General features: G+C 49.6%; 1 protein-coding gene across 3 annotated transcripts; it reads left to right on the top strand.

Annotated features, from left to right (window-relative positions):
- The first annotated feature begins 6,224 nt into the window (after nt 1-6,224).
- On the top strand, nt 6,225-19,516 carry PDYN (prodynorphin). Of its 3 annotated transcripts, XM_030532772.1 has the most exons (5): nt 6,225-6,301; nt 6,881-7,051; nt 7,466-7,535; nt 16,262-16,409; nt 17,295-19,516. In XM_030532772.1, the coding sequence occupies exons 4-5, from the start codon at nt 16,281-16,283 to the stop codon at nt 17,952-17,954; spliced, it is 789 nt and encodes a 262-aa protein (XP_030388632.1). In that variant the 5' UTR covers nt 6,225-6,301; nt 6,881-7,051; nt 7,466-7,535; nt 16,262-16,280; the 3' UTR covers nt 17,955-19,516. The 3 variants fall into 3 exon arrangements, with proteins under 3 accessions (XP_030388632.1, XP_030388633.1, XP_030388631.1); XM_030532773.1 differs by lacking the exons at nt 6,225-6,301; nt 6,881-7,051 and adding an exon at nt 13,441-14,113 and having other exon boundaries at nt 7,514-7,535; XM_030532771.1 differs by lacking the exons at nt 6,225-6,301; nt 6,881-7,051; nt 7,466-7,535 and adding an exon at nt 7,936-8,760.
- The last annotated feature ends 4,160 nt before the right edge of the window (nt 19,517-23,676 follow it).

The following is a 23,676-nucleotide window of genomic DNA, read 5'->3' as shown; positions in this document are numbered from 1 at the left end:
GTTCACAGCCCAAGCTCAGTGTGACCCAAAGGACGCTGATGGCCACTGCAGTGGGGAAGGTGGAGGTACCACTAAAGATGCTTGATGTCTCCAATCTCCCAGAGACATTAGAGAAGCCTCAGCATGCAGCTCCCCCTGCTGGCTCCATCCCCATTCTACAATGCAGTGATTTTTTCTTATTTGGATCTGTATTTAGTTTTTACTGTGGGCCAATTAACCCTTGCACCCGGGTTGGCCAAGGGGTTCACAGAATACTAAGAACTGCCCTGACCATGTAGTTACTGCGTATTTATAGGCCTGGAATATTCTGAACCAGCAGAGTCCAAAAAGCTACGACTAGTGCTGGGGTGGAGGCTTCGAGGCGGTGTACAGAGCAAGAGCCTCTCACTGTATTAGCTTGTTTCATTTTTCCTGCTGCTGTCCTGGTCCAGTTAGTCACTGGGTTTAATTGTAAAAAGGCATATTTGGCTCATGGGGTCTCAGGTGACAAAACAGCCCAATATCTCCAGACCTCACTGCTCCCCCCGCACCCGCTGCCTACTGCCAAACGGAGGAGTTTCCTTCTTCCAATAGAAGAGTGTTGCCTGGTTTCTCCTGAAAGAGGCCTCAAGAAGCAGGGCAGCCGGCCTACTGAGGACAGTGGCTGCTGGAATCTGGGGCTGGCTGGTGGGAGATGAACAGTGGGAATGGTGGACACCAAACTCTGGCAAATGTTTTGTTCTGACTAGCCGGAGTAGCTTTGCTTAAAAAAGAAATCCAGTTGCCATCCCTCCCCAAGCAGATCTTGTTGTAGTTAGAGTGAAAGTTACTGGGGAAAATAACCACGCTGAAGATGGAATTAAACTGTGTTTAACTGACACTGCAGGAGCACCTGGGAGCTAATCCCAGCTCTGCTGGGTTCCACCAAAACTCTGCCACTGCCAGAGCTCTCCAAACATCACTCACCAGCGTGAACTCTCGTTGGCTGATCGTACCTGGAGGGCGGGATACGCCTTGGTCCTGAGAGTTCTCCGTTGCTCGAGCCCCTTCCCAGCAGGCCGAGGCGTGGCTGCTCTGCTCTCCAGTGCAGACGCATTGTAGGAACTGTATGAATTCTTTTCTCATGTTTGGGACTGAACCACTTGGTTGCTAGCAGGCCTCTCTGCCATTATCTGACCCAAGACATTATCCCCATCTGATCACCACTGTAAGAAGCTCTGGCTCTTTTCTAGTATGTGAGAATGACATTGCCCCTGCTTAAATATTGATCCAGAGATGGTCTTTACGTGGTCTCCATGGTACAGGCCTTATTCTCTTCTGTCATATGATTGGCCACCAGTGGTGTACGATGGGAGGTAGCCGGGCATGAGACTGATGCCAGTCAATGGGTACTCAAGTGCTGGGTGGCTGTCACTTTTCTTTCCTACACCTCTCCACAGTGTGCCTGGTCTCTGCCTATCCCCTGGAGAAAATCCTCAGCCTCCTTCCAAACCTGGATGTGGGCTTCTCCTACTTACTCCCAGGTGATTTCTTTAACGTCTCCTTCCCTCCCTTCTGCCCTGTTCTGTTCCTTCCCAGCTCCAGGCTTTTGCCCTCATCAGGATCACTTTGATGTCCATGGTGCTTAAGAGCTGAGTGGAAGTAGGGAGTGAATCCGTGCCCTGCTGCCAGGAGCGGCACCAGGGTTTTTGGTGCCCCCAAGTGCAGGGCCGGCTCGCCTGTCCTGCGACCTGCCGCAGGCGTGCCTGCAGATGCTCCACCGGAGCGCCGGGACCAGCGGACGTTGTCCGCAGACACACCTGTGGGAGGGCCACCGGTAGCTGTGGGACCAGCCGACCGTCCGCAGGCACGCCAGCGGGAGGGCCACCGGAGCTGCTGGGAACAGCCGACCGTCCGCAGGCACGCCAGCGGGGAGGGCCACCGGAGCCTGTGGGACCAGCCGACCGTCCGCAGGCACACCTGCGGGAGGTCCACGGAGCTGTCTGCCTGCCCTCCCAAATCCTGGCGGTCGCCTAAATGGAAGCGCCGGCCTGCCTGCTGTGCTGCAGGTTTAAGTTGGGAAGCTGGGTACAAAGGCCAGGGGCTTTGGTGTGAAGTGAAGAGGAAGGAGCTTGGCACACAGCCTTCCTGAGCTGATATTTAAGGATCTTCTGAAGGGCTGTTTATTTCTATGACTTCTGGTCTCATGCATGTTGAAAGGAGCTCACTGGTCATAACCAACTTTCCCCTTCTATCTATTTGCTGAGACTGCCACTAAAGCAGCAATGTAAGGCCAGTTGTCATTTTGAGGAATTTTTTTTTTGATGTAGGAACAAGACCGAGAAAAATAAAACTCATTTTCCATTCAGCACCGACGTCATGTGTGGTCAGATGGTGGTAACTCTCGTTCGCATTCTGGGTGGACTGGAAGTAAACTGGCACTCCAGAGATGCCATATCACCATGACCAAGCCTTTGAGCCATCCAGTCTCCAAGGGCTGCAGCTTTATGTACCTATTGTGGTTCCATCAGGACTGTTCAAACAACCTTTGGGAAATAGCTGGTCTCTTGAAGACCAACATGTTTCTATCATCAGATCTAGTGAGCAGCAGTGCCACTTTGCTTCCCTGAAAATTGCAGCCAGTACCTCCATTTTGATGGTGATACTTCCAAGAACTGCTGCCCGAGTTGGGCATGGTGGTTGCTATTGCATGGGGACTTGCAGCTAGGCATGGCCCCTGGGCAGTGAGTTACCTGCTCCTGTCTGGGAGTCAGTGCTGGCTCTGGGGTTTTCATCTGCCTGGGGACAGCCTGTAGTCATGCACACGGTGAACCCATAAGATGCAGTAGCAGGAGAGGGCCAGAGAGGGCTAGAAGCACCTCGCTGAATGTAATAATGTTCTATCTAGATGCCATTCATCCTTTATTTAGGGACAGCCCCATAAATCCCAGTGCACTGTGATCTGTCTTGGTAGACCTGAGAAGTAGGTGCTCGGACTTCCCTGGATTTTAAGTGAACTCACAACAATGTAATGGCTCCACCATGTTTTTTCCAGACTGTTCCCAGTAGGTATGCATCTGCTCACTCTGCTCGACTGGTGCTGCTATGGATACAACATGCTTCTTCCAATATAATGTTCTACTGCTCCTAGTATTTTGTAGTCCTCGGTGTCCACCTCCTCTGGCTTGTATGGCAGAGCTGGTGCTGGCTGGAGCATGTTGTCTGAACGGTTACGTGGTATTCCCTGGAGATTGACCAAAGGTGACGCTTCCTGTTCCAGGCAGATCATCCTGGCCATCGAAAGGGGGGGACTCAGGAAGAAGCTGATTTCATTCAAGGAAATTTGGAAAGTTCCAGGGAACTCTGCAAGCTGCCATCAAAATTCAGGGGTTTTCAAGCAGCTGCCAGTTGGCCCTGGTGAAGAGGGGCTACAATTGTGAAGAGAGGAGCTGTGTGACATTAGCTGAAATTAACTCCACTTGTTTTTCCACTAGCCTGCGACTCATGTTAATCCTCTCTCCTTCCTACCCAGCTTTAACTGCTCTAGTTAAGAAACTTAACTTTTCTATTACTGCACATTTGTCTCCTTTACCCAGGTGCTTAATTAACATTGTCCCAGCGAAATGTCAGCATGAGTCAGAGACAGTCTCCATTAGGAAGAGACAGATGAATATTAATTACACTTACTAGTGAGTGGGTTTTCTTTTTTGTTCATTTCCCTGACTCCGCTGAGGACCCTGTAGCTACATGCTCCCTGGCCTGAGCAGCTGAGCTGGCACCAGATGGTCAGTGAACTGAGAGTGTTAGTGGAAGTCAGGCTGTGGGAGATGGAAGGGAACTCAGCAATGCGAGACGAGAGGACTCTCAACACTAGCTATGCAGAGCCGAAGATGAGAGAGAGAATCTGCAATATAAACTGAGATTAATATAAACTCATCTGCTCTAGGAAGAGAAGCAATTTTGACTTTCCCCTCTAGCCAAAGGAAACAAACTCTTATTAAGAAATCTTATTACTAAGTACTTTAATCTTAGAGTGAATAACCCAAGCCTGGTGCTTGGTCTCCCAAAGCAGGTTTTTCTACGGTGCAACTGAACTGGTTCAAAGCAAAGCAGCTGCGAGGACTTTCAGGTGCCCTTTGGGGGCTGAATTCCATCTGATGTCCAGGATTCTCTGTGAATTCTGAGTCTCTAAAGATAAGCAGGGTTAACAGGGAGCAGGCAGCTCTTCTCTCCCTCTGTCCTTGTTTGTGAATTGCACACAGCATGTGTGCATTCAGTATGTCATACGTTCGGGGACAGATTTAAAAACAAAAAACAAAAAAAACCCTGGCTTCTAGTTTTGCACTTGCAGTTGTGTGGGCACAACAGATGTCAGATCAATGTTTGATGAAGTGGTGCGTTACAGTCAGGTAACGATGTATCTGACATCCATTTCAGCTCTCACAATAGCTGGTGCAGCATGGAAGCTGAGACAGGTTCCGTTTCCAGTCAGGCCTTATAGCTGCGCAGGCACTGTTATGGGAACGCGGCTGATGGCACTCAGAGGTGATCAGACACTAACATGACATCTAACGGGTCCATATAAATACAGGTTATAAAAAAAGGGAGCCTGGGTTTTAAACATCTGGGGTCTTAACTTGGGAGAATAAGTTGCTAGAAATGACAGTTTTCTGTGTATGGAGAATGTTTCCAGTATTAAGCATTATGCCCACATAAAGCCTCATCCAAAACCTACTGAAGTTAACGGGAAACTTTGACTTGTCCTCAGTGGCCTTTGAATCTTACCCATTGTGCCTAACAACAACGGTTAAATCGCTCTGAGGATAGCTGTGATCTTAACCAGCTAGACCAGGGGTGTTTGTGGTTTGCAGCTGCTTTTTACTACACTGGTGCCTGAGTCCACGTATGCAAAGCCAAGCAGAGGAATGGGCTGAGTTAAGAAGGTGACTCCAGCCCCTCGGTAGTGTGCCCTCCCATGACAAGTCTCTTATCTATTAATGTCAACACACGTTAGTCAGTCAGATGTGAGCAGCAAGCTGGAATCTCTGCTCCTTCATGTAGGTTGGGGAACTTCTCTTTCAACTCCCTGGCCAGAGCTATCAATGGAGAGTGGTGGTTTGTCTTTCCAGTGGATCAATGAAACCCATCATCTGTCCCTGAGGACCGTTTTTAGAAATGCACAATGCTTTGTAATAACTCTTTACAGAGTATTGTTGTGAGGGCACCAGCCTTCTGTGACTGGAAGCATCTTATGGAAAGGTAGAAATTGCTGCTGCCCCTCCATTTCCACTCTTAGTCTGGCGAGCAAAGATCCTGAACACAAAAGTCCTGTCTCAAATGGCAGTGTCCCATGGCCTTCCCCTTCCTCATGCTACTTTTGGAATAAAACTAGTCACATTGACTTCTTGTGGAATTCAGTGGCTAGTAACATAGGGTGAAATTTACCCCATGCAAAGGGTCAGCAGAAGATCCCATGCTTGAACTCAAGCAGAACTTAGGTGGTTCATGGGCCTTATGTCGATCCTCTGGACAGGCGTGATTTTCACCCCATGTGATTACACAGGTGTTCCATGTAACCTGCCCTGAATTGGAGCTGGATTTTCAGAGGGCCTGCAAGCTGTACATCTGCAGAATTAGCATGAGCAAAGGTCACATGTAAACAATAGTTGGGTTATTGTGCTCCTAACAAGCTGACATCTGTGCACAAATTCCCATCTTTATGTGCAAATGTGGAGTTTGCGTATGCAATAGGCTTGGCCAGTTAGGTGCAGAATCACCCTAGTTTTGTGCACGTCCCAGTAAGAAACTCTTTGAAAGGATTGGGATTTAAAATACTTTTATTAAAAGCTGAATGTTTCTCGTATCTCATGGGCATCTCTCCATCCCTACCAAGTGGCCTCCTGAGGCTTTTGTAGAGAACTAAGATTTACCTGCTAATTCAACCCATCTCTTTATTCACAAGAAGGAACTTCAAGTATCCAGCAAGCCAATTTTCAAGCTAAGGGGAAGGGAGGGGTTGCTGGGAAACATCCCTCTGGAGAGAGAGATGGTAAAAATAGTACGCTCTTCAGATCCTGGATTATCACTAATATTTGAAAGGCATCACGTGCAGTAACCATGTCAGAGCCTCTCTCATTTTTAAGGCATAAACTTTACTGGGGGAGGAGGAGGGAGGGAGAAAGAGAAGAGCTTTTTCTGTTTGTGCCCAGGCATCCATGCTGGTGCAAAGGAGATGCAGAATCATAACCTCTTGTGCGTCACCCCAGTCAGGCGTCTCCTGCTTGCTGGTCCCTGCTGGTTTCTTTCATTTGAGACTTACTGGAAAGAAAGAGAGGGAAAGATAGTGAGTAAATTTCTGGGAGTTTTTCACACATGTCTGAAAGAGGATGAGGTAAAGGGCGACCCTAGGCACATTGCTAAAGCGCTATAGCCTCTGCTCAGTCTGTTTTTGTGGCTATATTTGCTGCTTGGGGTGAAACTGGCAATAAGGAACTCTACCGATGAGAATGCCCCTTGTGTAGCTTCTTTCATCTAATGCTCTTACATGATGAATGACCCCTCTCAGATAAATTGAACCGCTATTTTACAGATGGGAAAACGGGATGGCACAGAGGGTTTTTGGTGACTTGCCTGTAGTGCCCAGATTTTCCACAATGTACTTTAGTCCATGCCCAGTTTTCCTCAAGCTTAACCCCTGATGCACGTGTGCAATTCAAGGCTTGTACACTCAAATTTAGCTTGTGCACCTGCACTGAGGGTTGGCAGATGTTTAAAAATGCCCTGATGCCAGTCTGGGCCCTAGTGAATCAGAATCAGGGTGGGGAATAGAATCTGGGCACATTTCTGTCTCTCCCTTGTCCGGCTGCCTCCACTCCCCTCCTCTATGTTAATGGTATTCCCATCTCTTTGTCTCTTTCCCAAGGTAATTATCAATAGCTCGATGTGCAGGGAAAGAGGAGGTGGAGTGTGCGATGGGGGAAAGTACAACCAACCCCTGGCTGTGAATAAAAACCTGCATTTCAATAGCAAGCGCAGAGGTGGAAGCTTCGAACAAGTGAAGAGGCTTGTTCCGTATAGAGCGCAGAAGGTCAGGGTAAGGGACTGCTGGGAGGGAGGGAGGGAGGGAGGAGAGAGTTGAAGCAACCGAGGAGAGCCCCTGTGGCCTGCGAATCTCTTTGCCTTCAGACACACTAGTCCCCTGGTGGTCCCTTCCAGCTCTTTTCTGAGAAGAAGCAGCTGGAGAACATAGGTGTCTTGGCATAGTTGCCAGTAGAGGTAAATTCTGGGCCTCCCTGGCCTTGTGGACAGATGTCTCAGCAGCATGAGGGTGCCTGGGTGGTGGTAGAGGGGGGGAGTTGAGGGTGGGGACAGGGGGGAGGGCAGGAATCTGAATGCTGAAGGCCCTGTGTCCCAGGTTTAATATTTGGAAATACACATCCAGTTAGTTGGGCCAGGCCTTTCCCCAGAGTCCATGTGACTGTGCATTCTCTCTTTGTCTTGTCCATAGCTCTGGAAGCTTGACTCCATCTCAAAGACGTTATTGAGCTGACGAAGGCTTTCTGGCAGCTGGAAAACAGGTGAGGGCAGGTGGCAGCTTCACTGGTTTTGACTCTTTACGGGTGATGTTTGAATTTTGTGCTGGTGATAGATCAACAGGCCTGGAGGCTGAATTCCTTTCTTGAGCCACAGGACAGACCAAGCAGGGCAGTGGCAGTGCCGTCTCCGTGTGCTGCCTCCTGCCAGAGTGGCCTCCCCTCTGATCCCAAGGAGCCATGTCTGGGGGTGGTGGGGATGGCAGTTTAGTCCCCAGGGTGTATTCAGTCCTGCGCCTCTTTGCCAGCTACTGTGTTCATAGTGAGTTTCATCTATTCCCTGGCAGCTGGACTGAGACCCACCAATCTCATCTCATACGGGCTGTCAGATGGCCAGCAGGTGGGTGACTTTCAGGTGACTACCAGTCTGGGCTGGATTTGAATCAGCTACCAGAGGTGAGAAGCACCTTGCTCCATTGCCAGCCTACGAGAGGAGTCTGTCCGTTTGTGTTGCAGCTGGTGACTTTCACCCTAAGTTCCAGGCTGCTTGGGAATGGCTCGTCTCTGGGTCTGGCGCATCCTCTGGCTTATCGCAACATGGCCAGCAATCCCACAGCCCAGCAGTGTCACTAGGAAAGCCACTTGGCAGGGCAGGCGCTCAGGAGGCTGGAGTGGGTTAGACTTGGAGATTTGCAAATGTAACCACATTCGGTAACCTCTGTGTGTGTGTGTGTGTGTGTGTGTGTACTCTCCTCCTTCGTAATCCCTTTTGCACACTCTTGCTTTGAGCAGATGCCTCGTGCATGTTCCCAGGAGTTACTGTTTAAAGGGCCTGGGGACATTGGAGGCCGTCTCAGGGTGGTGGAGAGGAGTCTCTGACTGATTATTCACAGCTTCCGTCTCCCCCCATTGGCTCTGGAGAGCCTATGCTGAGCTGGGGCTCAGTGACAGGAGGAGGCTCCATGTCAATAAAAAGAGGGGATCGAAAGAGTAGGGCTGTAATTCCAAAGGGGAACAAGCAGAGCTCGGCCATCCTTGGTGCCGTCAGGGGGCTACAAAGCCAAAAGCTACAGCTGCAAAAAGAGAGCAGTTTCCTCCCCCACCCTCCCTTAACTGATGACCAGATTATCCTGAAGCTGAGGAAAGGAGGTGGACAGAATCTGCTGAGACTCTCAACTTTCCAAGGGAGGCCTGCAGCTCCCAGAATCAACTTTCCACCCAAACTCTGCCTGGGGTGGGGAGCTCTCCAGGGACTGGGAGGAACACACAGGTAAGACACCAGCTGTGTGTGTGTGTGTGTATGTGTGTGTCTGTCGGTCTGTACAGGTGTGTGTATGATGCACTTCTCTGAATCCAACACTTTTTGGAGTTTAATTCTCTGCTTTCAGGTTTGCTTTTCCTTTCCTTGCATTTCAACTTCTAATAATGATGCACAGGCTGCAGCTTGGGTAGCAATTCTGTCATTAAAAGGGACTTGATTTGCTTAAAACCCCTGGTTGGTTTCTAGTGCCAAGTACCTCTTCTCAATTGCTAAACTACTTAACTACATGCAAATAAGGCTCCGTGTCTCCAGATATGTTTTTCATCCCTATAGCTGTCTGTCGCCTACTCAGTCTATCTGTGTAAATGTCTTTCCTATACTTCATTTCAGTTCAGATACCATATCTTTCTATTTTCAAGAAAGGACAGAATTACTTATGCTGAAACAAATCACATTTCAAAATAAACTAGAAAGTGCACATGGAGGTTAAGGACAACACCTATTTCCTTCCTTTATAACTCCCTTAAAAAAGACTAGTATTCGACAGCAGTAGCACCTAACTCTGAAGTAGCAGCAGTGGAAGTTGCAAAATAATGGCCCATTGCTGTAGAATTATGCAGCGTTTCTGGTTTAAGGGTTGGCGTTTTGTTTTTGTTTTATTTGGTAAAACAAAACATGCATAAAAGACATTTTTCAGGTCATTTTAAGAGACAAAATGGATGCAAATGAGAGGGGAGGGGAAATATTAGAAATGTTTATAAGGTCCTGAAAACATCCAGAATGATAGATTTTAGAGAGGAGAAACTGGTGTAACCGGGCTGAGGTAAGTGTACTCTGTCTATGTTGTATAAAGTGCAAGGTATGTTAACTTTATATTGCCAATAATAATTATTAAAAAAAATTATCTTCATATCTTTCACACCTTTCATCTGAAGACCTTGCAGCCCTTCTTAACCACTAATTATGTTGCATCACACCGCTTATCAATCCAGTAGGTGAATATATAGAAAATCTGATTCTGAAATGATCACCTACAGGAATAGCCTTCACTTCCCATTTTTCATTCTGTTAGTTAGTTAAATACACTGTACATTTGTTGCTTTCTTTATAATGGCACACAATGTCCTCAGAAATGGCTGAAGGGATTTTGCATGAACTTAAAAACATAATCCACTTTTGATCAGAGACCAAGCAGGGAAGAATTCAGCCCCAAAGGTGCATATTTAACTTAATTATAGGTAGCTGCAAGCAAGAAGTTAAATTGTATTACATCTATTAAAATTCCATTAATGAAAAGATCTATCTCTCCAGGATGTGTCTGTAACATGGTGTGTATTGGTGTGTGTGTGTGTGTGTGTGTGTGAATATATACACACATTATAGTGTGGGTATTGCGTACATATATAAAATATGGTAGATATTTATAACTCTGCTTTTCCTCTTCTTTTCTTTATCTCTTCCCTTCCTTTTGTTCCCTCCTTTGCTTTTATCTTACATTGTTTCTCTCTCTCCTTTTCTTTTGTTCTATTTTTATTGGTCACTTCTCCATTTCTGAGCAGAGCACAGCTAAGCTCTGTGTGGAGTACTTCTTACAGTGCTGGGTGAGTTATGTTCACGGGAGAGGTCTCTGGCTGCCTGATGACTGGTGACCGTAGCCTGCAGTTTGCCCAGAGGATTTACAGCTGCACAGGGTGTCATGAAACCCCCTGTCCTCTGGCTGTGGAGGGTGTGGGGATTAGGTTCGGTGCATTGTGCCTGATCCAGTAGCTTAACTATCAGGCAAATGCTCTGATTTCATAGTCTGTTAGTCGCTTCTGGAATTGTCACACTCAGGTTTGAAAACGCCTGTGTGATAAATATTATCAGATGTGTAAGGTGGTGCCCGGCTTCTCCAAATGGCACAGAGGGCTCCTTTTCTGATCTCCTCTCTGAAATCCAATACCAGATAGCCAGGGATTTAATTCACTGCTCTGCATTTTACAAGGCGTTTTAAATCATCTTGGTAGAAATCAATATATAGGAGCTGATGTCATGGAATGCCGTAGCTAACATAGCAACAAATAGGTGCCAGTTCCCTGGTGCCAGACATTTGTTTCAGTTTAGAGATCAATGATGTTTTCAGTGCTGGATCAGACAGAGAAAAGCTATTAATGCGGAAAACTCTGGATCGATAGTGAACAGGGAAAATACGAATCTCCAGGCTGTATCTACACGTAATTTAAGCAGGTGAAGCGCCAGTGAAGCCAAGTAGTATCTGGAAACACCAGGTGTGAATTTGGCCCTTCTGTCTTGACTTAACCTAGTAAAGGAAGGAAGCAGAGTTGGGCCCCATTAATCCAAGCAGAATGTAGAATGTGGGGCTGGCTTGACTAAATCGGGATTTGGATAAAGCAGGGCAACTCTTCACTGGAATGGCTGTATGCGTGGGCCAGTCTGAGACCGGGAGGTGTTCAGAGCGAGGCTCGACTGCATGCCCCAGTGAGAGGCTGTGCCACAGGCCCTGTCGAATGCAAACCTGATTGAAGGCCTTGCACTGCTTGCAGAATGCTGGGCTTCTAGGCAAGAAAAACGCCAGTCATCCTGTGTCAGGTCCCGCTCTGTCAAGCACCACTTTCCCAAGCCCCCAAGTGTGTGTCTCCCTCCCCTCTCCCTCCCCTCATCCCCAGGCCTTGCCTTGGGTAGGGGATTTTCATGGCTAGAAAATAGGACTCGTTGCTGTCTTCTTTCCATGTGCTGCTGGAAACCTTCCTCAGGCTTTTGTGTGATGCCAAGCGTCCAGTCCCACTGGGCACCTGGATCGAAGTGGGGCACTGGGGAGTCTGATCTTGTTAACAGACCTGGCATGAGGAGCTGAACACGTTGTGTTTATTGACAAGTAGCATATTGGTCTTTTTCTCCGTCCTTCCTTTTAACCGGTTCTATACCAGCCCCTCCTCTTTGGTGCTTCCCTTCCCCTTTTCTTCTTTGCTTTCCATGCAGAGCCAAGACCTTCAGCATTTCAGTCTTCCAGACTGAGAGCATTATAAATTAGGCTGTTAAAAATCAGTTTTGTTTTCGTGCTGTATTGAGCTTTCTCTTCCTGTTGTATTACAGCAGGGGTAGGCTCCTATGGCACGCATGCCAAAGGCGAAACACGAGCTGATTTTCAGTGGCACTCACACTGCCTGGGTCCTGGCCACTGATACGGGAGGGCTCTGCATTTTAATTTAATTTTAAATGAAGTGTCTTAAACATTTTAAAAACCTTATTTACTTTACATACAACAATAGTTTAGTTAGATATTATAGACTTCTAGAAAGAGACCTTCTAAAAACGTTCAAATGTATTACTGGCACGCGAAACCTTAAATTAGAGTGAATAAATGAAGACTTGGCACACTGCTTCTGAAAGGTTGCTGACCTGTGTGTGACAGTTATGCATCAATATTGGCATTAGCTGAGTTTTCTCTGACCAGTTCTATTTGCATGACTAGCAGAGAGGCTAATAAAGTAACAGGGTATCTCATATTCCTGTTTCTAATGACACGTCCCGAGAGGTTAACAAGGAGGGAGAGTGACTTAACCATTAGTGGTTTGAGTGGGAGGCTGGGGATAGGGACTCCTGGGTTCTGTTCTATTGATTTGCTATATGACCTTAAGCAAATCACTTACACCTTCTGTTCCTTTTATTACTCACCTTTATAACTATGATAACACCTATCACAGTCATGGTGTGAGGCTTCCTGGCTTTTCAAGTTCTTTGAGATCCACAAATGAAAGGCACTATATTAGTGCAAAATATTGTCATTATTCAGCCATTCATTTACTGAGCGTCTTGATAACAGCTTTGAGCCTGGTGAATTCGATGTTCTATTAATGCAGATAGTTCAGCATACGATAATGCAGATAAATCAAATTACATTAAAGCGTAGCCTGAATTAATAATCGGAACATTAACATATTTCTTCATTAGTGCCAATTATGGTCCATTAACAGATACTGACTGAGAATGCAAGAGACTGCAGTACTCGTCAGTAATCCCTGATGGACTGCTTCTGAGTTTTGCCATTGTCCTGGAGACAAAAGGGACCAAGAAGGTAGCAGGATATTTATCACATGGTCACAATAAAGCAAGGGGACAACTGGTGGCTAATTTTCTGCTTAAGCATGTTTTGGAGACAACTAAACTTCTTACACATGTGGTTCAAGGAGCAAAATGTTCAACAGTGCCTCAATTCCATTGAAAGTCAATGGAACTTAGGTTCCTAATTCATATGGGTACTTCTGGAATTGTACTGAACATAAACAATTAATGACCTAGGGATCCCAGGAATGAAGGTTCGGGAGTTGGGAGTTGAGATGTTCCAGGTATCTTGGGCTTGTGTGACCTGCTGTGCTTCTAATTTCTGAAAAAAATGGCTTAGTCCAGGATGTTTAGGTGTCATGCAGTGGAGGGGCACAGGGACAGTGGCTGGCGCATGTAATCTCATGGCAAGTGTGAGGGTTGGCCTGTGTTGCAGGCAACGTGGGTTAAATGGCATATTCCTGTGCCAGGCTGAGTTCTCACACTGCCTCTTCTTCACTGCTGGTTGGAAAATAAAAGCACCTCTGACATAATTTTCTCCTTGTCGAGGGGTGTAGGGATCAGCCACCTTCACTCCACAGGCCAACGGCATTTTGCTTTATCCTCAGCCACCCATTTCTCTATTAGCAGAGGAATCTTGGCAGGAACAAGGCATCACATCAAATCCCCGGCTTCTCTGATGCAATGCCAGTGAACTCCACAGCAAGACTCACTTTGGTCCAGTTTAGTTACCACTTACTCTGTTCCTAGTGGAACAGTGGATGTAAGTGTTCTGAATGCCTGTCCCTGGGAGAGGCTGAGTTTGGGTATTTGGGAGGCATGGGGTTTGTGTGTGTGTGTGTGTGGGGGGGGGAGGTACAGAAGACTAGATATTAGGAAGGAAGGTGTTTGGGGGGGTGCAGAATATTGTGAGAGAAGAAAGTTGTGGTGAGGACAGGGCGCGCTAGCAGGCCATTAGGGAATCTTTCTAGGGTGTCTCTGGGGTGGAAATCTCCAACTAATATGGCTGGTGCTGTTAGCCAATTCCATGTGTCACGGCCCAGCTGCACCATCTGCTCACTCATGAGTGTGACGCGATTGGACATAGATCCAAAAGGGAGAGGAGTGCTTCGTGTGGCCTCTCATTTGATGGATGAAGAATCCAAAATGTGACATGGAGGTAGGTTAGTTTCAGAGCCTAGTTTCCTGAACTCCACCTCTTCCCGTCTCCTCCTTCTGAAGGCTCAACGCCCGTAGGGAAGAAGACCAGAGTGTGAAGTTTTCATTGCAGCTGGGAACTGAGGAAGTGGGCATTGGAAAGGTACTGCCATCCGTCACTGGATAATGCAAAGACCTTGAATTCCTTCCTTCCTTCCCCGTGCTCTTCTTTTGTGAATAGCTGCTGTGGATTTCATTGCCTTTATTCTTCAAGGCCATGTGAGAGAAGCAGTGATTCACCTTCTCTAAGCCCCTCGGTAGCGCAGGGACAACAACACTGCAGAGAAATTCATGCTGCTGTTGATTAAGAAAGAATCTCTTTAAAATGATAAATAAAAGGCTTTAGAATAAATGTGTTTGAGTTGCTCTTACTCATGCACCGGGAGGAACAGGTTACTGAACAGCATTACAAGAGCAGGACCCACATCTTCCACGAGCTGATGAGACTAGAAAGATCCTGTTGATGAGAGACATGCTGTATGCAGGCATGTTTAAAATAGTCCCCAGGACATTAGGAACATTGAGAGACAGGTCAGAAACGTACACAGGGACACTAGGACTTCCTTAAATACAGTAAGAACTTTGGTATCTAGCATATTGGAGGAATGGGGAGGCAGTTAATCAAATATTCCTGTTAACTAAGAATTCTACCTATCAATGGAATACCAATTTTCAAACAATTAGAATACGATAAAATGAATGAAGTATAAAATAGCGTACAGGTACTCACCAATCCAGCAGTAGTACTGCACTGCAGAGTGGTTGGTTTCTTGAAGCACTTAGGTGTAGACGGGTAAAGTTTTCTATACAGTAGGTTATCCGATGACACTACATATCACTATGGGCAGTGCATGGTGTACACCCAGATCACTAAAAATACACTTAACACTGAAACTATACTGAATATAATTTAATCTTTCTTTGATGATTCAGAAGGCACTTCAGGATCTTGCAGTGCCACAGGGTCATCATTATCAACCTCAATTATCATTGTAGCTGTAGAAGGTGTAGGAAATTGGGCTGAATCTGTAATGATCCTGACAGACCCTGGAAGCTGCTTTTTTGAATAAATCCCTGATACCATCTTGCTGACTTGCATAACGTGCTGGGCAGTATACTCGTCCCCGTTACTAGACAGAAGATTTGTATTGGGAGATATCAGAAATGCCAGCTAACAGAGCTTTCCAGCTGATAAAGTGCTGGATAACACAGCTTTTACTGCATATTGGAGTCAAAAAGCCAGATTCTCAGCTTGTGTAGCTTGGAATTAGCTCCATTGACTTCCATGAAGTTATGCTCATTTATATGAGCTGAAGTTCTGGGCTAAGTTGTGTATTAGGCACGTGTGCAAAACTTACCAGCTGGGTGGAAGTGGTGGGTTTCTGAGACATCTAGGTGGAACATGTGTGCATGTGCCTCTGTGTGTTTATGTCTGCACATAGGTGGCGGGGTGTGTTTATGCCTATATGTTTCGCGCTGAAGTCGTATCTTGCAATTCTGTATCATCATTCATGCTGCATCAAAGATCAGCAAACGCCCCCTTCCTGCCATTCAGAGCAAATGTCAGTGGTGATGCCGCTCACGCCCCTGCAACCTGTCAAGCAGCTCAACAGCCTCTAGAGGAAATTCCTCAAGGATACTGCTGATGCCCAGTGGCAGCCATTTCCTGTGCATGTCTGTGGGACTAATGTGAATGTGCAATGCTAAGCACAAGCTGCAAGGTCACAGCTAACCCCGCCCTCCCACTGGCAGCCTGAGGACAGGCTGCGTGGAAGTAAAGCCTCATAGACTAGGCACTGGACAGGGATTCAGGAGATCTGGGTTCAGATCCCAGCTCTGCTCCACACTGCCTTTGTGACCTCAGGCAAGTCACTTTGAGTGAGGAACTTCAGACCTGTGCCCCATGCTCCATTGCCTTGGGATCGCCTATACGTAGGTACTGTTGGTTAAGGGCAAGTGTGACATCGGTGCAATGCCCTCTGTTGGCGGACTATCATCTGCCTTGGCTGGGGCATGTTGCTTTCTAACTCCTATTGGCCCAATAGTTTTTGCTCTGGAAGCTACGCTGTGGTCTCTGACTCATGGAGGACTCCCAGGCCAAGTACTGAATTTTCCACACAGTGGGCTCACCCATGTCCAAGTGCTGTGGGTGCCCCTGGCTATGGGAGGGTAGTGCTGGGGACCCATTGCCTGGGGTTTGCATCTGATGGTGAAAGATCAGTGGTTTTTCTCTCTCCCCTCCTCACCACAGGAAGTGCCTACTGTGCAGAATGGAGTGGCAGGTTCTGGTGTTGGCTCTTTGCATGGGTTTGGCTCATTCGGCCTCTGCAGACTGTGCAGCCCAGTGCTCCATGTGTGCCGTGCAGACCCAGGATCTGGAGAAACCCATCAGTCCCCTGGTAAGTGCTGGGTCCTATGTCAGGTGCAGTCTGGAGCAAACTCAGCTTTGGAGCTGAGATAAAATGAGCTCTGTATCCAAACTGGCCCCTGTTTTAGCCTATTTCCCGTCTGGGGTAACACTTGATCTACAAAGACCCAGATTTTCCAGACTTGCACATCTGTGTTTGCATGCCTGATTTGGGGGTGTCGTTGCCATGGTTGTGTGTGTGCAACTGCAGTAATTGTGCACACTAATGTGCTTTTGTGCACACAGTTCTGAAATCTAGCTGAACGTGAGCATTTCTTCTTACCTTGTATAGGGCAGTGGCAGAGCTGCAGAAGTAGCTGGTCCTGCTAGGTGGGGAAAGGTTGGACAGAGAGCATAACTGCTCTCAGGACTTTGCATGCTCTAGCAGAAACCAGAGAACAACAACACGGGCCCAGTTCTCCACTGCCCTGCACTTTGTGCAGTCATTTACACTAGTGCAAAGTCTGTGTCAAAGCTACCAGTCTGATGTGACAGCATCTCACACCCACTTTGCACTAGTGTCTATGATGATCCCAAGTGCCGCGCGACGCAGAATCAGGGCCGTGGGGCTGGGGCTCCTTTTGATCTCTGACGACCTTTCCCTCTCTGTATCTGGCTCTGGAGGTTAGAGGTGTGGAAGCATCTGCTTCCCACTGTGGGACCAGATTACTCAGCCGTCCACTGCAGCAGGGTGGGATGCAGGCTCTTACAAGGTAGGATGTGGTGGGATCCCAAGGAGTAGAGCTAGAGTCCATTCCAGGACTGGGAAGGGGAATCCTAAGACATCACTCCTCCCTCTCGAGGGTACTGGAGAGAGCCCTGGTGGTTGGGAACAGCCGGCGGGTGTTATGGGTTTGCTCTCATTGGTGTGTTGCAGATCTGTTCACTGGAGTGTCAGGGCTCCTTGCTGTCCCGCGCAGAGTGGGAGAGGTGCCAGACCGCTCTGGCTCTCCTCGCCTCACTGATGGCAGCGGTGGAGGGCCAGGGCCTGTCCCCTCTGGAGGCTGAGGCGAAGGCAGAGCCAGAGGGGAGCCCCATCCCCGGCGAGTTCCCCAGCAACCTGGTCAAACGCTACGGCGGCTTCATGAAGAAACTGGACAAGAACAAGATTTTCTCCCTCTTTCGTGAGAACGCCCACAGCAAAGGCAGCATGACTAAGAAGTATGGTGGCTTCTTCCGCAAGCCAGGGGAGAGGGCGGCCTCTGAGGTAGCGGAGGACTACCCAGAGCTGGAGGCCAGGGAGACAGGCGACCACAGCGAAGAGCCTGAGGAAGGAAACCTAAAAGACGAGATGAAGCGCTACGGGGGCTTCCTCCGCAAGTACCCCAAGAGGAGCTCAGCGCTGGCCCCCGACGGGGAGGGGCAGGAGCTGGAGGACCTGCACAAGCGCTACGGGGGCTTCATGCGCAGGATCCGCCCCAAGCTCAAATGGGACAATCAGAAGCGCTACGGGGGCTTCCTGCGGCGTCAGTTCAAGGTGACAACGCGGTCGGACAAGGACCCCAACGCGTACTCGGGGGAGGTCTTGGACCTATAGAACCCCCTCTACAGCCGGAATACTTCCAGTTTGGACTGCATCACTCCTCCCGACCCACATCGCCCTCCCATGCTCAGCCAAGCATCCCAGGCATCACACACAGATCCGGCCTGTGAGCGGAGACCCAGGCGCACCACTCTGCTGCTGCTTCCCTGAAGAACCAGATATTTCGAGCCAGGAAGGGATTGCAACCTGCAAAGTTCCTCCTCAGTTTCTGTCTCTGTCAGCTCTGGGACTTGCACCTGCTGTTGTTTCCAGTACCGAACCGATCAGCCCAGCTATGGGTTTAGTTCAGCTGTATCGAAAGCAGATTACTTTAATTAAGTCTCAGATGACTGACTATTGATCCTCCCTGTGATCCTTAGCGATGAGCCCAACTCACCTTCCAGTCGGAATACCCCAAACGCTGGGGAAGTTCAGCTCTGGATCCAAACTTGGTGGCTGGCCCCTTTGGTCCATCACGGACCAACCCAGAGCTCCAGGTCCAAAGGCCTCCCAGCTTTGGGGGAGTTTGGCTCTAGCTCCAAATCAGAACCATACCGCTGTAGTTCTTTGCCGTGGAATCCCATTTTCAAAGGTCCCCAGTGCTGGCACCAGGTGCTGCCAGGCATTTCCAATTTAAATATTCTAATGGGAACAGAGGCATCTGCTACTTGCCTTCTAGTCTATCCATTCAGATGCCTCTGCTGAGAACATCCAGTGTCTCCCAGAGGGACCTGTATTTGTATGGGAAGGCATCTTGCCTGGAGAGCAAGGTGGGCTTGCCCTATGGACTTCATTATATTCCAGCTAAATCACAGCTGTGATCCGTTCTAATACACACAAGAGAAGCACGATCCTAATGAAGCAATGAAATCACAACAGCGTTGCACTTCTGAAGGCACCCGAGTCAGCCTCTCGTTTGTCGCCTGGGGTTTTATGCACACAGTCATTAAGGGAGCAGAGTGAATGGAGGTATTATGCTGCCAGATTTGCTGGCAGAGTCCGGTTCTTTATGCCTTGGAGTGATTGTGCGCACAGAATTGCAGGTGCAAATAATTAGGAGCGCAGACTGACGCTAGCTGTCCCCATTCTCTCTCTCTGCTCACAGGAGATCGCTCCCACACCCAATGACAGAAATCAATGAGGAGCCATGTCTGAGAGTTTGGCTCATCATGGAGTTCTCGTTGCAACCATCAGTGATGTTCTCCATCCTCCAGCTAGTGCTGAATTGCAACAGGCCAACAAAAATACCCTGAGACAGAGGCAGGAAAGGGCGGGGCTTGGCCCATTGTTTCCTTTTCCAACCATGGGCAAAACTGGGAAATTAAACTAGATGAAAGCTATGAAAGGGAATGTAGACGAGGTCTGGACTCTGCCTGAGATGCACTGTTTGGCTCAGCACAGGCCTCCATCAGCCCTCACCTGCTCCCTTGTGCTGTTCTGAAATGTACAGATTGTTTCGGAGTCTGGTTACTTTTCGTTATTACGTTTACAAGAAGAAATAAAGTTTGGTCTGTCTTGAGATGGGTCACGGTCACCCCCTTCCTTTTCTGTACGGTAAATAAAAAGATGTTAATGAGTCTGTGTCTGGTGATGCATCTGTCCACAGCATGGGGGCCGGGCCGGGATGAGGACTTATCGCAGTGCCACATAGGTCTTTGGGGAAGAAGCCCTGGAAATTAGGGATGCTCTAGGTGTACTTGGTCCTGCCTCAGTGCAGGGGTTGGACTAGACGACTTCTCACTATGGCTCCTTTGGGAGAGCAGCCAGCATCTCATAGGAGTGAGCCCTAAACCTGCTGTATGTGCATGGAGCAAATGTGGGTGCTTTTAGATTCACTGCTGAGTACTCGGATTATTCAGCTGGGGGAGGGGAGCAGCAGGGGCCAGGACAAGGACACAGAAAAGAAAACAATGAATGCCCAGTACCCCTGCTTCGGCTGGGCATGAAGCCCTGGCGTACAGAGGGACACAAAGCATAGAGAACCCGTGGAATTATGACCCTCATCCAGGATAAGGGAGGAAGAGTCCAGAGAGTTCTGCTACTCCCATCTGAAAATGTGTCTGTGGGCTTGTCTACATCAGAAAGTTGCAGCGCTGGTGAGGGAGTTACAGCGCTGCAACTTTGAAGGTGTACACATCTGCAGGGCACCACCAGCGCTGCAACTCCCTGTTTGCAGCGCTGGCCGTACTCCCGTTTTGTCTCGGGTGTAGAGGATCCAGCGCTGGTGATCCAGCGCTGGTAATCCAATGTAGACAGTTACCAGCGCTTTTCTTGACCTCCGTGGAAGGAGGAATCCTCTGGTAATCAAGCTGGTTTCCTTTCCCGGTTTGCTCTCTCGGTCCCGGAGCCACCCAGCAAACCGCAGGGAAGGAGACCTGCTTGCTCGGGGTTCCGGGACCGCGAGAGCAAACCGCGGCGAAGCTGGTCTCCTTTCCCGGTTTGCTCTCTCGGTCCCGGAACCCCGAGCAAGCAGGTCTCCTTCCCTGCGGTTTGCTGGGTGGCTCCGGGACCGAGAGAGCAAACCGCGGCGTTCCCGGTTTGCTCTCTCGGTCCCGGAACCCCGAGCAAGCAGGTCTCCTTCCCTGCGGTTTGCTGGGTGGCTCCGGGACCGAGAGAGCAAACCGCGGCGTTCCCGGTTTGCTCTCTCGGTCCCGGAACCCCGAGCAAGCAGGTCTCCTTCCCTGCGGTTTGCTGGGTGGCTCCGGGACCGAGAGAGCAAACCGCGGCGTTCCCGGTTTGCTCTCTCGGTCCCGGAACCCCGAGCAAGCAGGTCTCCTTCCCTGCGGTTTGCTGGGTGGCTCCGGGACCAAGAGAGCAAACCGCGGCGAAGCTGGTTTCCTTTCCCGGTTTGCTCGGTCCCGGAACCCCCCTTGAAGCCGCCCAACAGCGCTGCAGTGTGGCCACATCTAACACCACTTGCAGCGCTGGTTGCTGTAAGTGTGGCCACTCTGCAGCGCTGGCCCTATACAGCTGTACTAATACAGCTGTAACAACCAGCGCTGCAAAATTTTAGATGTAGACATGGCCTGTGTTAGAAATATAATAATTCCAGCCTCTCACCCACACATCAGGGCAAGGGAAATATCAGCGGGTCCTCGCCCCCTTCACAGTCCGAACGGGTGGGTTGGTATCGGGTGGGAGCTGGTAATTGTTCCTGACAGGTTTGATCTGTACAGCAGAGCCCACCCCCTGTGGATCCACCTCCACCCAGTCGCACCCACCTCCTCAGCCCACTCAATCATTCCACTCCAGTCAGCAGGCGATGCTGCTCTCTGTTGAGAACACACCTCTTCCTGGTGCTTTCTGTGCTCTGAAACAAGCCATGCCAAAAACTTCCCAACCGCAGCTCCCAGACTGCAGGTGAGCAGAGCTCTGCCCAGCAGAGACAATCCCCCAGTCTCCTGCCATTCTCCTTAGGAGAGCCATTATTACAACAAAACCAGCAATTTGCAGGAGATGTCAGGAGGGCAGGAGCTGCAGTAGATGAAGGGAGACCATGTGGCATACTGGGCAGGGCAAAGGTCTGGGAGGCAAGAAACGTAGCTTCAATTCCTGGCTGTGCAACTGTTGAAATTCAGCCCTGTGCAGCCAGCCAGCACCAACCTTAGGCACTGCATGCATCTCTCTAAAGTCCTTTCCCCAGGGCTAAATTTCACCTTTTGCAGCCCGGAGCAAAACCCTTAACCCCCTGACCTGTGTCTCCTGGGCCCCATGGACAACAGAGGGCTAAGGAGACTTCTCCAGATACATGGAGCTAGGGATGAAACAAGCAGCATAAGTGCAAATGATTAATTATGAGTGTGAGACAAGTTAAGGAGGGATTCTTCTATCTTCCCTAGCACTAGGCAGGTCCCAGTGTCATGTGTCAGCTCCCAGCTGGTCCGTCATTCCCCTGGGGCCCGCAGGAGGGAGGCTCAGAGAGCTTGAGCCTGATTTTTCACCCCTTGGTGATTCCAGAGGAGTTAGTCCTCATTTACCCCAGCTAAGTGGGATCAGAATCAGGCCCTGCTCCTGCTGAGGAACCGCCTCCTCTCCTTCCCCTGGAACACAAGAGTAAAGCTGACAAACAGTTCCCATGGCAACAGCTGCCCAGGGCCCATCAGCAGGTGTGACTCAGCGCTAGAAGTGGCTGCCATGACCTTCAATGGAGCAGGAGCCATCGGCCAACAGCTTCACAGCAAGAGGGCGTTGGAGCAGGGGGCCTCTGCGTGAGCGGCCCAGGACACCCCCCTCAGCAGGAACAGCTGGCGGGTGTATGTGTAAATGCCCCAACAGCTCCCAGAGGCAGAGAATAGCTGCACCCTGGAGAACCTGCCTGGGCTGACAATTGGGGAGGGGGTGGGGCTGTCCCCCAGCTGGCTCGTTAGGAGGGGGCGGGGGCTATAAAGAGAAGGCAGCAAGCACCTTACCCAGGGTGGGGCTAACAGAAAATTGGGGTGTGCTGGGTCAGAGGCAGTCAGCTGGTCTCCTCAGTGCCCATGTCCAGGAAGCGCAAACCTGGCCTGGCTGGAGAAGACTCTGCCTTTTTCTGGAGCGCAGTAGCAGGGCTTTCACGGGTACTTTGGGCCGGGGTGAGGGAGGCCTGCAGGGGGGCATGGGGCTTGGAGGGCCAGGGCCTGGCTGGGTTTCTGTTTGTGCTGCAGGATCCAGGGCAAGTGCTGTGCACGTAGGCTGACTGTGGCCTGGGAACCATCATGAGGCTTAGATGGGGGTGGCCTTTCCTGTGTGCCCATGCGATCTTGGTTGGATGCAATTTGAAGCAGGTTGTGCCTTCCTGTAGCTGGGGATGAATGCTGTGTGCTGGCCCTGAGAGCTGTGGCTTTCCTGCTGCTCTTCATCCCCTGTAACTCCTTCTACTGGGCAGCCCAATTAGCCACCGAAGGGGGAGGCTGCCCACTGGTGCTAATGCTGCTGAAAGCTCCTCGGGGAGGGCGCCCTGAGATGCTGCCTGTCTCTGTAGATGATTTGCATGGCAGCCCTTTGGGGAACACTTTCTCTGCTTTACAAACTCTGGGCTTGGGGGTCTATCTGCTGGGGCTGTGCCTGGGGGCTATTAACCACTGACCTACAGCACCTGTGGTGTGAAGGGTGGCTGCCGACTCGTGGACAGGCTGGTGTGTACCCTGGAGGGTAGTGGTGGGGCTGGTAGCAGCTGTACTGCTTAGCAGTGGCTGCAGACTGGGTTGTATGTTTCATGGGGGCAGAGAACTTTGGTCTGCCAGGGAATGAGTTTCTGTGGCCAGCTCAGGCCCATGGGAAGGAGGGCTTTGCTCACAGGACACCCCAGTGCCACCCTCTTTCCCAGGGGGATGCTTGATGAGGCATCACCTTGGTGGGGAAGGCACCCTGCCTCCATCCTAGGTGTGCTCTAGCGTGGTATTGCTGGCAGCTGCCAGGTAACTTATCCTGTAGCCTCCCCTTGTGGCCTGGAGATGCCTTTGTAGCTGCTTTGTAACATGCAAAGTAGGCAGAGGGGTGTGTGTGTGTGTGTAAACCTAGAGTTGCATAATGGGAGTTAAAATGAAGGTGTGTCTAGTGAGTCTTCCCCACCCCCAGTGAGTGAACTGTCCTCTCCAATGGTTAATGATCCACCCTCCTCCCCAGCAATTATGGCTCCTTGGGCCACAAGGGCTCTTCCAGTACAGCTCGTGTGTCAGTTTATCTGGGGACTGATAGAGGTACAGACCCTGCTCCGGGGAAGTACATTTCAGGCTTTCCGCGTATGCGACAGACCTGC

This window comes from Gopherus evgoodei, chromosome 14, assembly GCF_007399415.2.
Source record: "Gopherus evgoodei ecotype Sinaloan lineage chromosome 14, rGopEvg1_v1.p, whole genome shotgun sequence".
Taxonomy (NCBI): domain Eukaryota; kingdom Metazoa; phylum Chordata; order Testudines; family Testudinidae; genus Gopherus; species Gopherus evgoodei.
This window is presented reverse-complemented; position numbering and strand designations above follow the sequence as displayed.